Source organism: Elaeis guineensis, chromosome 14, assembly GCF_000442705.2.
Source record: "Elaeis guineensis isolate ETL-2024a chromosome 14, EG11, whole genome shotgun sequence".
NCBI classification, from domain to species: domain Eukaryota; kingdom Viridiplantae; phylum Streptophyta; class Magnoliopsida; order Arecales; family Arecaceae; genus Elaeis; species Elaeis guineensis.
In genome coordinates, this window is record NC_026006.2 from 46677795 (window position 1) to 46693353 (window position 15559).

Below are 15559 nucleotides of genomic sequence, written 5' to 3' on the forward strand. Positions count from 1 at the left end.
ATAGCAAAGCAGTTTCCCTACCAGCTGGACTTGTAAAATGTTGGTTCACCTGGGCAGACATGGATTGATAAATAACCTAATAACCTTATTTGGGGCAGTTGGGCAGCAGCAAAATACTCACCGGATTTTGAATAGGAAAAAAAGGGTATCTGTTGCCAAGTGCCAACAAACTCCGTTTGTTTTTTGATGGTGCAGGGAGAAAATTGATGTGCTGCACGTAATGTAATAAATCAATGTAGTCTCTCAAGTATGAGATCACTACTGCCTCCGCTACGCTCCAATAATTGTTAGATTTGGACAGTCTATTGGGAGACAATATTATTATTACAAGATCCTTACTAGTTTTCTATAGTTGCGGAGAGACAAGTTCTCGTGGAAATGTCGTAACTGGGTCTCCTGGTGGACGAGGAATTTACTGGTCTTACTAAAATCACCTTATCGTAGGCTAGCATCTTATGTTTATTTCTTCTATACAAAGGATTAAAGAAAGGAAATATCGAAGAAAGAGAGATTCTCCATTTATGCTTGGTTACCACTAAGTCATTTCATAAAAACTAAAGAAAAAAATTAATAAAAACTTGTTCTTTCTTTTGACTTTCCTATAACTATTCATATTTTTAACGTATTTTCTAATATTCTTGTTTGTTTTAAAACAATGTCTTAAAACCTGTCAGAACTTTGGCCTCCATATGTAACCTAGGCGAAGCAGACTAAGAGATCCTGTTGCACATAAAAAATGAATTTAATTTACATGATTGCTCTTCAAATATTTACCCTAACTTCAGTAGCAAATGGACATGGCTGCTGTGGTGGTGTTGAGAACTTTGGATTAGTCACTAGTTAGGTATGTTAATCTCAGTGCGTGGACTCTGAAACTTGAAGAAAATTAGAAGGGATTGCCAAGATTTAGTCCTGATGTATGAACCCACCTTTATTTCTTTCTACCCACCTTTTTCCTTCTTCAACATAATAAAATTGATCTATATGCATGATTCAATTTAACTTGTATTTGCTTAATAAAATAATAATAATCTCATCTATTTATAGAGAGGCAAGCAGCATCGATAACTTCAGGATTGCGAGAGAGTTTGACATGCGGTCATCCAACACATATGTACAAGCTTAGGTAGCACCTCATTATCTGGTACAACCTCTTAGTATGATGTTCAGAAAACGAAGTCCGTTCTCAAATTTTAGATTTAACTTTTTGAATAGGTATGCCTTGTTGTCCAAAGTATCCAACATTATATTTGTGAGTCATCTATTCCGCTAATCTGAAAGAACAAAATCAAATATGAATATGATGGTTACTGTTTGTCTTTTTCCCATGACTAACAACCACCATTTGTGAAGCAGAAAAATAGGTAGGGATGACATGAAAGACGAGGGCAGAAATTTTTGATCAATTTGCAATAATGCAACCATCCAAGAGATATCATAATGTAGAAAACACCAAAAACTAAGGCAAGTATTCGGAGAAATCCAACAAATAGTATAATGCAGATAACAAGAAGGTTTAGACAGCTAAAGCAAACACCATCAATCTGCAGCTTAACCTAGTTGAGAATTTGCCCTCTTCGTCAATAATAGACATAATTGCAGCTTTCAAAACCTACAAGGGAAACACATTCTGGAATTATTAACAACGGAATTGAAGGAAAAGTCAAATTTTGAGTTAGGTGAGTCAGAGTGGAGAGGTGAACTCAGAGTGCATGGAACTGGAAAATTACTTGGATCTGTTATTGTGACGAGCCCTGAGTTCTTGAAGTGGCAGTTCCAGTAGTTCCGGCCTCGGGCTTGGTAGTAGAGGTTCATGGCAACTGAAGCATGAGACATGAGGTTGTCTGGGTAAAAACAAGGATTACCCTTTTGCAGTACCTTGCAATCCACCTGAGAGCAAGCATAGTTTACGTTTGCAGTCAGAGTAGCTTCATCTGATGAAGGTTTGGCCACGCACCAAGTTTTCTGCAACAACAAAGCAAAATCCACTGCACATCAATCTCCTCTTCTTTAACCTCACTGGCTGCAAAACTTTGTAGTGCTTCCTTGAGACAGAAAACAATTTAAAAACTTGCAAGGATTTTGAGATTTACCTGTCCCTGTGGTGATGCAACTGCTCCCCCTGTGAGATACAAATTACTAAGTTACATTTCTTTTTGTTGATGCGATGTACTAAGTAACATCAATATAGATAAATAGCATGCTAAAAATTGGTACTGATTCACTATCTAATTTGAACTAGATTACGGTCAGGTAAAAAAAGAAACTTTCAATATAGCATGAGCTTGTCATCAAGGTCAGAAACAGAGAACAAGCAGATGGAACTTTTGGGAAAGAAATGAAATAATTTAAAACATTTCTTGTAAACACTATAGATATGTTTCAGAATCATAGAATCATTTCTCAACCGAGTAAAGCTTCGTGTCATATTTGAAAAAAGAAAATTTACTGCAGGCCATAAGAAAACCTTTTTGCATGTCCCAATCTGAATGTAAAAGTGATGAAACTACTACAAAATAAAATATACCAACTCACGAACCCCTTTGAACTGGAAATAAGAAAGAAAAGGAAAAAGCAAGAGAGAATCTTAGTATCACTTCAAATGCTAGCATCTGTATGAATAGCAAATTAAAGAATCACCAAAAGGAAGAATGGAAGAAATACCTTGTATTTCGGTGATATGGGGGGAAAAAATAAGTAGGAAGCAACCCAAAAGCTATTTTATTTATCGAGCAAATGTGGCACATGAATGAGAAAAGAAAAGGCTATAAGAATTCCAGAAAAAGTCTAGATTTTCTAGTTCTTACCTGCGGCAAGGGAAAGCAGTAACAGAGCGAATGAGAGAGCTAAGAAAGAAGTGTATGGCTCTACTTTTCTTGCCATGGTTTTTTCTTTTTTTTGTTAGGAGGTTGGAGAGGAGAACTAGACTGCTGGTTTAGCAGCCAAGCGAGAGCACGGGGGTGGGGTTGGGGCTTAACTTTTAAGGAGGAGGAGCAAGCATGCACGTGAAACGGCTCTGACAACGGGTGGATTCCCGAAGTTTTGTCTTGGCGTGGTTTGTCATAGCGCTGCTGGAGAGAGAGAGCCCAACAGATTCCCTTCAACCTCCGTCTCCCTCTCGGTTTTAAGAGATAGGAAATATTATATATGTTATTCATATATCTGCTATCTCAAAGAATCCCAGAGGATTACTGCTGGTTCCATCCACCAAATCCCCCAATCTTTTCCAAGTCTCTTGAACCAAGGTAACGGACTTGCAAGTTCTAAGGTCATTTGGTCTTCTCGCCATATTCCTTATTTTAGATTTGTTTGGCTTGTGGAAAAAACTCAATCTCATCGGAATATATTTCGTAGATTGTTATATCTCCATGTATTATATTTATAAAAATAATTTTAATATATTTGATTAATCATGAAAAAAATGATAAAGAAAATATATTTTTTGATATACCTTTTACATGATCGAGCATCTATTTTGTAAAATATCTCAATGTCCTTAATAAATTAAATATATAGAGAAAAAAATATAAGTCACCAGAATTTAGGGCATTTCTAACAATTTTTTTCTTGATTTCCAGCACGTAAGAAAATTGATTTTTCAATTCTTACATAGATTTCTATTTCCTATAGAAGGTGGGAAACTTATTAGTATGGGAAGATAATTTTTCAATTTCTCACTTGAAACTTTCAATCAAATATAAGTTATTTATTTATTTTTTGATTGATCATACTTTTTCTCTTGTTCTCGCGAGTCAAATAAGTCTTTTTAGAGCGTAATTTGGTTGGCGAGAGTTGAACTCTGATATGAGAACGAGTGACTCTCATTCCAGTCATTTGATTGGAGAAAGTTCTATTCTCATTCTCATTTCAGAAGGAAATTGAAATGCTCTAATCCCCTTAAATCCAATCCTTCTCTACTCTCTCCTCTAATATTCAAATTCTATTCCAATTCTGATTTTGATTTTAGTTATAAACCAAATACATCAAGAGATGTGGCTATTGAGATTCTCCTTTCAATCTATTATGATTCTAAATCCAATTTTGATTCTAGTTGAGAACCACATATACCCTTAAAATTTAAACTAAATTATTCTGCACCCATTTTCTCCATGAGAAGCTTGATTGGAAAATGCTGCAATGACCTTACTGCAAAGCATCAGCAACTTTCTTCCTTCTCCAGGTCATGGGATTCATAATAGTGATGATTAACACAAATAAATCTAATATTTTTTCTAAAGAAAGTAGCAAGAGCGTGATAATGCCATTAGTGGATCCTAACTATTGTACTAGCTCGGCCATGATTAACAGTAAAACAATACAAGTCCCACATGAGGGGATTTCTATTGTATACCAGTATTATATAACTTCAATTACTAAAATAGAACAAACGAAAAGATAAAACCTTCCGGGGGAAAAAAAAAAAAAATCACACGTAGTGTTTCATGTTGATTTCCAATTATTTAAAGCTAATATTTAAATTCACTAATCAAATATAAGAGTTGGATGATAAATCTGGGTTTTGAAGTCCATGAGCTTATTCGAAACGATAATATTACAATCCAAAGTTTATAATGTGATTACTTTTGGAGTATTAAATTCTCACTTACATATACATATTACAATGATCCAGAATGATTGCAACTTGCACGTCCTAGGTTTTTATTTCTTCTGTGTTCATCACAAGAAGTTAAGGCATCTCCTCTCCTTCCCTTCTTTAAGTACATTGTAAACTATATGTCAGAAGAATTGTGTTACAGTTTACTCGGACCTTTTAGGTCACTCCAAGTAATTTCAAGTTACTATCAAGCATATTAACATTGGTCAAATAATGATCAAGTAGAAGGGCATTGATTGTGTAATCAGTACAAAGCTGAGGTTCCGGAATTCATCTCAAGGTTTGTAGGTAAGGATAGCATGGGACAAAGGAAATAGAGGTGATCTTATACACCTTCAGTTTCCTCATCTTTTTTTTGGTCTCGCTCAGTAAAAGGAATGTTCCTATAAGATCAATCACTATAATGCATGTCTGAGTAAAATTAATTTATTGAATTGAACTTGGGTTTGACATGATAGATTATCCAAACTTAATACATGCAAGGACATATAAATGTTGAGAAAATTAAAGAAACTCCATTACATTTCAAAACACACTTTTTACATGCTGGAAAATTGAATAAAGAAAGAAGATTCAAACTACTAATTAACAGGACTCGTAAGCCAATGAAGATTCCCCCTACATACTTGGAAGCTTCATTAAAAGAGCCCCGAAACCGTTGCCATTTCCAAACAAAAAGGCCAGTTAAGCAAAAATTAGAAAAAAAATAGGGTGCGCATGAGAGAGATGGAAAGGTGGGGGTGCTGAATCATTGAGGTAGCCATCTTAGGCCACAAAGGCAAGAAAGAATGAGAGCTGTGCTGGACCATAAGGGAAGGACGTCTTAGAAGAGTCCTAAGAGATAAATATTTGTATCTTTGAGGTAGCAATCATGGATTACGATATTATATCACATGTTAGCCATTAACCGTTAGTTTACCTACGCCGGCGGAGATATGACCATGATGCCAAGCGCTTGATGTGTCTTCCCTACCTTCAGAAAGGTGAACTAACATATAACAGGATGTTTTTAGGCTGTGCTACCTAATAACCAGGGTTTGGATCCCGCCTACACTTGGGTGGCTGGAATCGGGTTTGACCCCATCCCTTTTGACAAAAAACAAAAAAAAAAAAAAGATTTCAACCCTATTACAATTATTTTGGTCTTTTTTGATTTATTTTTTAGTTCTAATAATTTTAGAAAAAATTACATAGACACTCTAACTTTCTTGGTTTACATTTACACCCAAATATTTCTATTTTTTGAATTAGAATCCAAAAGTTATGAATTGATTGTAATGTCACTTAAATATCTACCTGAGCTCTAATGCCATTAATTACTAGTATGAAATGACTAATATATTCTCAGATTTTCATTCCCATCAAAATACAATCCTCTTCTAATCCAGATAATAAGGGCATTGATGAAATTTTGTCTAAACTTATCTTGTATAGCAATCACATGTTCATGGACCATCATTGAGATGGGTGCTTGGGCCACATTGTAACAAAAATCTGAGTTTTGGGGTTAAGTTGAAAAATTAGAATTTTTTAGATGTAAGTATGAAAAATGAAAAGTTGAAGGTGTGTCACTATAATTTTTTCTAATTTTAAAGGCTCTATGAAATTCCATTTATGTAAAGGCCCTAGAAACCTAAAAGTAGGATCTCTTACACTCAATTTTACACATTAAGGAAATTATTTTTCTTTTCATGGCACTTTGGTGTTTCTTTCTGTATGTGGTGAATTTTTGATTGATTTTGGTGGTCCTAAAGCAAACCTTAATGGATCCAATGATCATTTGACCACAAACTGATGGACTTTAGATTGGGAGCTATATGCACCGACATGACAAACCTTGTTATAACTATAAATCTACGATAAGGTATATAGCTGCAACTTGTAAGTGGATTGAGATTGGCCTATTTCTTACTTAAATTAGTTTGAAGAGCTATGTGGGCCTATCTAAGCTGTAATATTTCTTATCAGGTTCGCATCAAAATATGAAAGACAAAATGCATAGTTGCATACAAAGCCACAATAAGTTTGATCCCAATCTAATAGATCTCGTGCCAGGTCATTTTATAGCTGCTCATTGCAAGTGGAAATTTATGCATAGATAGCATAACCATAACCATCCAATCTCTTCCTAACTAGTAATTGGGGACGGCAAATGTACGCTTACATTCATTTTAGACAATATGATGATATTTGAAAATTAGACAGTGCAATCATACTTGAATTCGGGATAAGCAATAAAAAAATTGGATGGTAACCATCATTAAAGCACATGCTTGATGTTAGAAACAAAAGGGTGAAACAGGATTTGGAGAGGAGAGAGATTTAATACAGGATTTTATAATGAAGGTGTATGTGATTTAATATAGGAAGTCTTTCTTTTTACTTTTCTGAATATAGGATTTGTATGCTTATGTGATTTAATGGTTTGTTTATGGCTTGAAAGTTTGTAAAATGTGAATGGTACTAGAATTGGAATACATAGCTAATGGATTCTCAGTACTTGGGCCTACCTTATGGGGTTGATCATGGATGGGGGTAGCAATGCTTAACCATTTAGCCCATTTAATTTATCTCAACTCTTTGTATATCGAGCTAAATTACTAGTTTAATAAAATGACCGATATGGATCCAGATTTTTAACTAATTTAATAAATATGTTAGATTTAGATTGACAATTTTTGATTTGTCATGCATCCCACTCAATCCATATCTTATCCAATCCGACCTGATTGCAACCCTAATCATGGGTAATAGACTGTTTGTGCTTAGCTAGTGGGATTGAGGGTTAGCAATATTATATTCAAGCCTAGCAAGTTGATTGATCATTGGCAATGTATTAACCAATGCCAACCAAAGGATTGATCATTAACCATGCATAATTCAATTGGGCCTACACCACATGACCGAATATGATTTTTGATCGTGCCATGATTAACTTGGGCCATAGTCACAAAGACCATGAGGAAAAGTTGATGTTTTGTATAACTATGTTTTTGGAAGAACACTATAGTTCTACTCAACAATTATTTGTTACCGCCTTGTCATGCTGCATATATTAAAAATTGTTATTTATTAAACCTCATAACTTATTGTCTATTCCTAAAGCTAGATTATGATAGCATAACTACTTCAAAAGTTATATTTGATGGATTTTTTGAATATATTTTTTCATGTATTAGTTTATGATTCCTACTTAATCCAGTGAAAGATGGTAACTGTATCTTATTAAGCTTTAGCTCACTACTTTGTTCCTTTGTTGTCTTTCAGATATTGAGCAGCTAGCTTGGAATGCTGGAACACAGAGTATATAGAGGCACTTAGATTGAATATTTCCTTAATTTTTAGTTAGGTTATGGAAAAGTTAAATTTTGCTAGATGTTTGATCCATTGGCATTATTGGAGGATTGGTTGCTTTGTGAATTTCTTGTCTCGAGAACATTTCATAATTGTGGAGTTGTAATTTGGATCCTACAATTTATTATTATTATTATTTTTAACTAATGCTCTAGATTATCTTTGCATGCCTATTGTTTTGGATAGCAAGTAAAATAAATCTTTATGGTTTTTCATTGGATTTGTATAATATAAGTTTAAGGCCTTGCATATCTCTGAGTTGATCCTTATGGGATACGTAGCCATTTGTCAAGTGCTTGACTCAGGTTGGGGGCATGATAGCCTAAAAGAAAAAGTTTCAGCAGAAATCCTCCCTACAACAAACTCTAATTCCCAAAGAGAAGGGAAGCTAAAGTTCCTGAATCATATAGGAGACCCAAAAAGCTGATCCACCCTCCGGTCATCTCTGGACTTCATCTCTTGGATCCTTTATTCAGCATCTACCTAGAAGTAGAAACAGAGGTGCCAGCAACACTGAATCAAGCTTCCTCTATCTGGAAGCTCAGCAATTCACTCAGAAAAATGCCAAAAATTAGGAAGAACATCAAGGCCTTCACTGGTTCTTCCCAGCAAAAACTCTAATTCCTCTTCCTCCTCCTAGATTGGCTAGAAAAAGTGCCAAAACTTGTAAGAAAACATAGTTAGTGACAATAGTATACTTAGACAAAATGGATTGTATATGATGGTTTTCTCTTTTTTAAGGGGTAATGGAGGAAGTGAGACAGTTTCCACGAATTTATTGATCGAAGAATGGAATGTACATCAAAGTTTATTATTTTCTAGAAAGCAACAGTGAAGATGTGTTTCACGCTACATAAAAATTGGTTAGGGCAGCCAAAGAGGAAATTCAAATATATACTCTTGAAAAAAAAAGGAAATTCAAATAATTAATAAACATCTCCATCTTTCAATTAATTTTGATACATGAAGCAGAAGCACTCTTCAAAGGCTTGAAAGTATATGTTTATATATTGAAGGATGTCGAATAAAATAAGGTTGAGAGAAAACAATCAACATAACATTAAATGCCAAATGACTTCTGCTAAAAGATAATTAAGCTTCTCTCTCCCTAATGTCCCTTTGAGTGCTTAACAACAACCAAATCAAAACTATGAATAAGATTCACATGAAGCCTCTTTTTACTTAAAACGCAGTAGTCCCCATTTACTCAAAAAAAAAAAAAAGATTCACATGAAGTCACTTGACCATTGATGTAGCGAAAATTCAGTGCAGGGGTAAAATAGTAATTTTAAAACTTTTTTAAAATTACTATTTTACAGTGAAATTATTAATTAATCTCATTAATTAATACTAATTAACCCTATACTAGGATCTAAATATGATACAACAGCATGTATTTAAATTTAAAATTCAAATTTGAAACAGTAAACTTTTTACTGTACTGTATTCAGAACACATCATCTTTTGCGGGTAGTCGATCACCATAATTTGATCACCGTCGGAGGGCTCTGATCTTCACGTCGCAGCCACACTAGTGTCTGGTCTTTGCGGATCGTCCACACGAAGCTCCCGTCTGATCGGTTCTTCACGAATGCTAGTTCGTGATTTCACCCTTTTGATGGTTGATGTTGATCGAACTCCTTCGATCGATGTGTGCCGACTCCTCGGATGCTTTGGATCGTCTGTACGGTTGGTTGAGAGGCTGATAGATCTCTTCCTGAAATTTGATGGACTCACGACACTCGTGGCACACCAATCTCACTTCCCGAACCCTAGGTAGAAACCCTAGGGTACACACCAAAAACCCTGCGCCCACTTCTCTCTCTCTTTTTTCTCTCCTCTCGGTAAATTTTGAACACTTCAAAATTTTTTTAGAACCTCCCCACGCCCCTTATCTCTTCTTTCTTTTATTGCTCACGTCCTCTCCCTTTCTCATTTTATAATACATCGCAAGAGATGTTGAAAGCGTGTGAGTGGATAAGAAGAGGTGGTTGCTCACTTAAATTCAAATCAAATTTGAATTCAAGTGTCAACCAATCTTATCCTCATCCATTTGTGCGAGAAAGAAGAGATGGCGTGGCCTTTTTTTTGTGCATGGAGACTTTCATGAGAAACTATTTCTCATGTGGAATATGGGGCGCACAAAAGAGGATAAGCTGGCGCATGGTTATTTGGTTATCCATTCAAATTCAAAATCCCTTTGAATTTGGATGGGTAACAAACCAAGTTAATCCAAATAATTGGCGCACAGAAACATGGGTGTGAGAGAGCTTTGCGTGGGAGAAAATTTATGAGAAAATTTCTTCTCATGAATTCAAATGGGCGCAAGGAAGTTGGGTGGCGCAAGGAATTTAAAACAAGGTGGTTTGATTCAAATTGAGCCAACCTAATTAAAATAGGTTAAGCACAATTAGACCAGATTAAACCCAACACAATTAGGCTTAATTAGGCTCAATAAAATTCTAATCAAATCAAAAATTAACTAAACCTAACCCCTGATCAAATCAGGGACTAAGCCACCTTAGCGATTAGATCAACACTTAACCTAATCGGATCAATCCAAACTGAATCCAATTCAATTGAACTTGATCTAAAAATAATTACTCAATCAAATTGAGTTAATTAGCGATCAAATTACTAATTAAATATCTCATAAATATTGAGTCCAAATTCGATGGGCAATTAGGCATCAGAGACCATCGATATGAAACCCTGATCAAAAAGTTCAAATTTCAAATTCAAAATTTGAAATTCAAAATTTTGACCCCGGTACCCAAAATGTGTGGAACTCATGATCAGAGAATCCTAATTCTCAATCATAGAGTCTCAGACACATAAGACTCATAATCAGCCATCAGATCAGAAAGGAACCTCTAATGTGTGTGATCCCGCAGGTTCGAACCTAAGCCGGTAGCACAGGAATCAATTCCTGTACTAATCGAAGTGACCATCTAGCAATGGTACCCGACGATCGGATAGGTCGAATAGTCGCAATCGCAACATTCAGAACCTACGTGAATATGGTTACCATATAATTCATCCCTTTTGATCCCTGTGTTTAAGACGACTCAGGGTTAAACTGTCAACCCTGATGAGATCATCCGAATCGTGCTCAACTCAATTAGTCCTGTGACTCATCACTAGGACTATCCTGGCCAAGATTTTGCTAAATTGAAGTACGACTGTACACAGCTTCTAAACTGGAGTGGTCAATCCCATCTTGACACACGCACCGACAAGTCAAGTACTTGACTACACCCAGCAGCCTTCCGTCACTGAATTAGAAATTCAGGTAGTCCAGTGCCTAAGTGTAGTGAGTTGCTTGCAAGTCACCGTGGCGGTCTCAGGTCGGAGGGACATTTATACCCATATCCCATCGGAGCAAATCTTGACAGCAGAAATAGCTCCGGAGTCGGTCATGTTCAGTGCAGATGTACCATTACATCTCACCTGTATGCCATACCAGTGTCTCCACACTCTTTGGTTATGAGGATAACCAACCCATATGGCACACAACGACCTATGCTCGATAAATGTTGTCGTCCTTGGTAACAACATATCATTTGGTCGCGAACAGGTTTAAGGACTAAGCGACAAATCCTCCTTTGTCGAGTCTAAATAGTCCTAAGGACTTCACCACAACACAGGAGTTCATTAGAAGATGAAACATTTGTGATGAAAAAATATCAAAATAACTTTTATTTATTTATAATTCATGTACTAATACAAAAAGAGCACAACCATCAACAGACTGACGATTGGCTTTGGGACACTATTCCCAACAATCTCCCACTTGGCCTAAAGCCAATCGGTGCAGTATCTAATACCCATCTTCGACTTGTAGTCGTTGAACTCCTTCACCGCAATGGCTTTAGTGAATGGGTCGGTCAGGTTCTCCTTCCCATCGATCTTCTGAAGGTCGACGTCACCTCGATCCACGATCTCCCGGATGAGATGGTAGCGACGCAGAATATGCTTCGTCCGCTGGTGTGCCTTCGGTTCCTTCGCCTGAGTAATGGCTCCAGAGCTATCACAGTAGAGCAAAACTGGACCAACAAGGGAGGGTGCTACTCCGAGCTCGGTGATGAATTTTTTCAGCCACACCACTTCTTTGGCAGCATCTGATGCAGCAATATACTCTGCCTCGCATACTGAATCAGCCACAGTGTGCTGCTTGGAACTCTTCCAGCAGACAGCTCCACCATTAAGGGTAAAAATAAATCCTGACACACTCTTGCTGTCATCACGATCAGACTGAAAACTAGAGTCTGTAAACCTTATAAGTCTCAAGTCCGATTCACTATATACAAGCCACTGGTCCTTAGTATTTCTTAAATATTTCAGGATGGTTTTAACAACCTTCCAGTGATTCTCCCCTGGATCAGATTGGTATCTACTCACTACCCCTAGTGAGTATGCCACATCTGATCGTGTACATGTCATGGCGTACATGATATATCCCACTGTCGAAGCATATGGAATCCTACCCATATGCTCTCTCTCTTGAGGTGTTGTCGGACAATCCCTTTTCGAGAGAGAAATTTCATGGCCTATCGGTAGATAGCATTTCTTGAAATTCTCCATGCTGAACCTTTTCAGCATAGTATCAATGTACGTGGACTGGGATAAGCCAAGCAATCTTTTGATCTATCCCTATAGATCCTCATCCCTAGGATGTAGGAAGCTTCTCCCAGATCCTTCATGGAGAACTGTGACGACAGCCAAATCTTTATTTTCTGTAATGCAGGGACATCATTCCCGATTAAGAGAATGTCAACCACATACAATACAAGAAATACTACTACTAGACCATTAGCCCACTTATAAATGCAGGGCTCTTCTCCATTCTTAATGAAGCCATACGTTTTGATCGTCCTATCAAAACGTATGTTCCAACTCCAAGATGCCTGCTTAAGTCCATAAATGGACCTTTGTAGCTTGCATACCTTAGACTCATCTGTGGATGTGAACCCTTCAGGTTGTATCATATACACCTCTTCATCTAGTTCTCCATTTAGGAAAGCTGTCTTCACATCCATCTGCCAGATTTTATAGTCTAGATGGGCAGCTATCGCAAGCATAATCCGAATGGATTTGAGCATTGCCACAGGAGAAAACATCTCGTCATAGTCTATATCATAACGTTGACGATATCCCTTGACAACCAGACGGGCTTTATAGATCTCCACCTTTCCGTCTGCGCCCCTTTTCCTCTTGAAGACCCACTTACACCCTATGGGTTTTACTCCTTCGGGTGAGTCAACCAATATCCACACATCATTGACCTTCATGGACTCCATTTCGGATTTCATGACCTCTAGCCATTTCTCAGAGTCAGGTCTCTGCATTGCATCCATGTAGGTGATCAGATCCTCATCATTTTCATCAAGTTTGACAGGATCGCCATCCCGGACCAAGAAATCATAGTATCTGTCCGGTTGATGTGGTACTCTACTAGACCGCCTTAAGGGTGCATAATCAATGGGCTCCGGATCTGATCTAATCAAATCCGGTTCAGGTTCAGTAATATGTGTCGGTTTTTCCACCTGTCGAATTTTATCAAGTTCGACCTTAGAGGCAACAGTTCCTTCACTAAGGAACTCCTTTTCTAAAAAGATTGCCTTAAGGCTGACAAACACCTTTTGCTCATCAGCAAGGTAGAAATAATACCCTTTGGTCTCTTTTGGGTACCCTATAAAATTACACTTGTCAGACCTAGGTCCAAGCTTGTCTATAATTAAACGTTTAACATAAGCCGGACACCCCCAAACCCTAAGGTGCGAGAGTACTGGCTTACGTCCTATCCATATATCATATGGCATTTTGGCTACAGACTTACTCGGAACTCTATTTAGAAGGTAACAAGCCGATTCAAGCGCATATCCCCAGAGGGAGATCGGCAGACCAGCAAACCCCATCATGGATCGAACCATGTCCAATAAGGTCTGATTTCTCCTTTCAGACACACCATTATGCTGTGGTGTTCCAGGAGGAGTCCACTGAGAGAGAATCTCATTCTCCCCTAGATACGTCAGAAACTCATTGAAAAGGTATTCACCTCCTCGATCAGATCGAAGAATTTTAATACACTTCCCAGTTTGTTTTTCTACCTCATTTCGGAATAGTTTTAACATTTCAAACGACTCCGACTTATGCTTCATTAAGTAGACATACCCATACCTCGATAGGTCGTCTGTGAAGGTTATGAAGTAAAAATATCCACCTCTTACACTTGAGCTCATAGGTCCACATACATCAGAATGTACCAGACCCAAGAGTTCACTGGCTCGCTCACCTTTTCTAGTAAAAGGTGACTTGGTCATCTTTTCAAGAAGACAAGACTCATAGGTTGGAAGTGATTCATAATCATCAAGTTCAAGAATTTCTTCTTGAGCCAACCTGTTTATCCTGTTCTTATTGATATGACCTAGCCTACAGTGCCAAAGGTAGACTTCTGACACATTATCTATTCTAGGGCATTTACCGAAGTTTTGAACCACATTAACAGGTTGTGATAGTAAGTAAATTCTATTATTTAATTATCCAACAAACATTATAACACCATTCAAAATGATATTGCAAATATTTCTTTTTATTAAAAAATCATAACCGTACATGACCGAAAAGGCCTACAAAAATAATATTTAATAAAAAGCTTGGACAATAGTGACATTCACTCAGAATTACATTACGAGAATTGATTACAAGACTCATGATTCCTAAAGCTAGAACTGGAACTTTGCTTCCATCTCCAACGTTCAGGAACCTCTCACCTTCATCAAATCTTCTACTGACCTGCAGACCCTGCATTGAATTACAAATATGATAAGGGCTTCCGGTATCTAATACCCAGGCAGTAGTATCATAAATGAAAAAGTTGCAAGGAGTTATCATATAATTACCTTGCTTTTTCTTCGGTCTGTTCGGGTCCAGGGAGGCAATGTATTGAGGACAGTTCCTCTTTCAATGCCCCTGCTTCTTGCAAAAGAAGCACTCCGCCTGGCTCTGGTCGGGCTTGCGCTTCTTGGTCTGACCCTGTGCAACCGTCCCAGCATGAGGCTGCACCTTCTTGTTCTTCTTCTTCTTGTTCTTCTTTCCCTTCCCAAAGGGTCGACGACGAGAAGAAGACCCTCCCACTACATTCACCGACTCCTTATGGAGCTGGTGATCCTTCTCAAAGTTCTGCAGCAACTCCAACAACCCGTGGTAGTTTACTGCAGGCTTTGTCATTCGAAAATGAGTAAGGAATGTGAGGAAGGACTTGGGCAAGGAATTAAGGATCGCATCCTTATCGAGCTGCTCGTGTAGAGAAAAACCCAATTTGCTTAGGCGCTCAATCATCTCGATCATGTACAGTACATGATCAGTGACTGAGACCCCATCCCTCATCCGAGCATTGAAAATGGCACAACTAGTTTTGTGCCTTTCAACATCGTCAGGCGTGCCAAAGGAGTCGTTCAACATTTGAAGCATCTCCTGTGGCTGGGCATTCTCAAACCTGCGGCTGAACTCGTCATTCATTGCTGCTAGCATAATACATCGGACGGTAGTGCGGTCATTGAGCCACTTCTGGTAAGTGTCTCTGATCGC

At 37.6% G+C, this 15559-nt stretch overlaps 1 protein-coding gene across 1 annotated transcript; it reads right to left on the reverse strand.

Annotated features, from left to right (window-relative positions):
* Window positions 1-1371: 1371 nt before the first annotated feature.
* Window positions 1372-3094, reverse strand: LOC105057872 (major pollen allergen Ole e 10). The gene is made up of 4 exons (XM_019854836.3): window positions 2808-3094; window positions 2094-2122; window positions 1731-1965; window positions 1372-1612 (listed from the first exon to the last, which is right to left on the reverse strand). The coding sequence occupies exons 1-4, from the start codon at window positions 2881-2883 to the stop codon at window positions 1581-1583; spliced, it is 372 nt and encodes a 123-aa protein (XP_019710395.2). The 5' UTR covers window positions 2884-3094; the 3' UTR covers window positions 1372-1580.
* Between the last annotated feature and the right edge of the window lie 12465 nt (window positions 3095-15559).

Coding starts and splice junctions, on each gene's coding strand:
- LOC105057872 (XM_019854836.3), bottom strand. CDS start 2,883: ATGGCAAGAAAAGTAGAGCCATACACTTCTTTCTTAGCTCTCTCATTC. Junction 2,123..2,807: donor ACTGCTTTCCCTTGCCGCAG/GTAAGAACTAGA, acceptor TGTATCTCACAG/GGGGAGCAGTTGCATCACCA. Junction 1,966..2,093: donor TTGCATCACCACAGGGACAG/GTAAATCTCAAA, acceptor TTGTTGTTGCAG/AAAACTTGGTGCGTGGCCAA.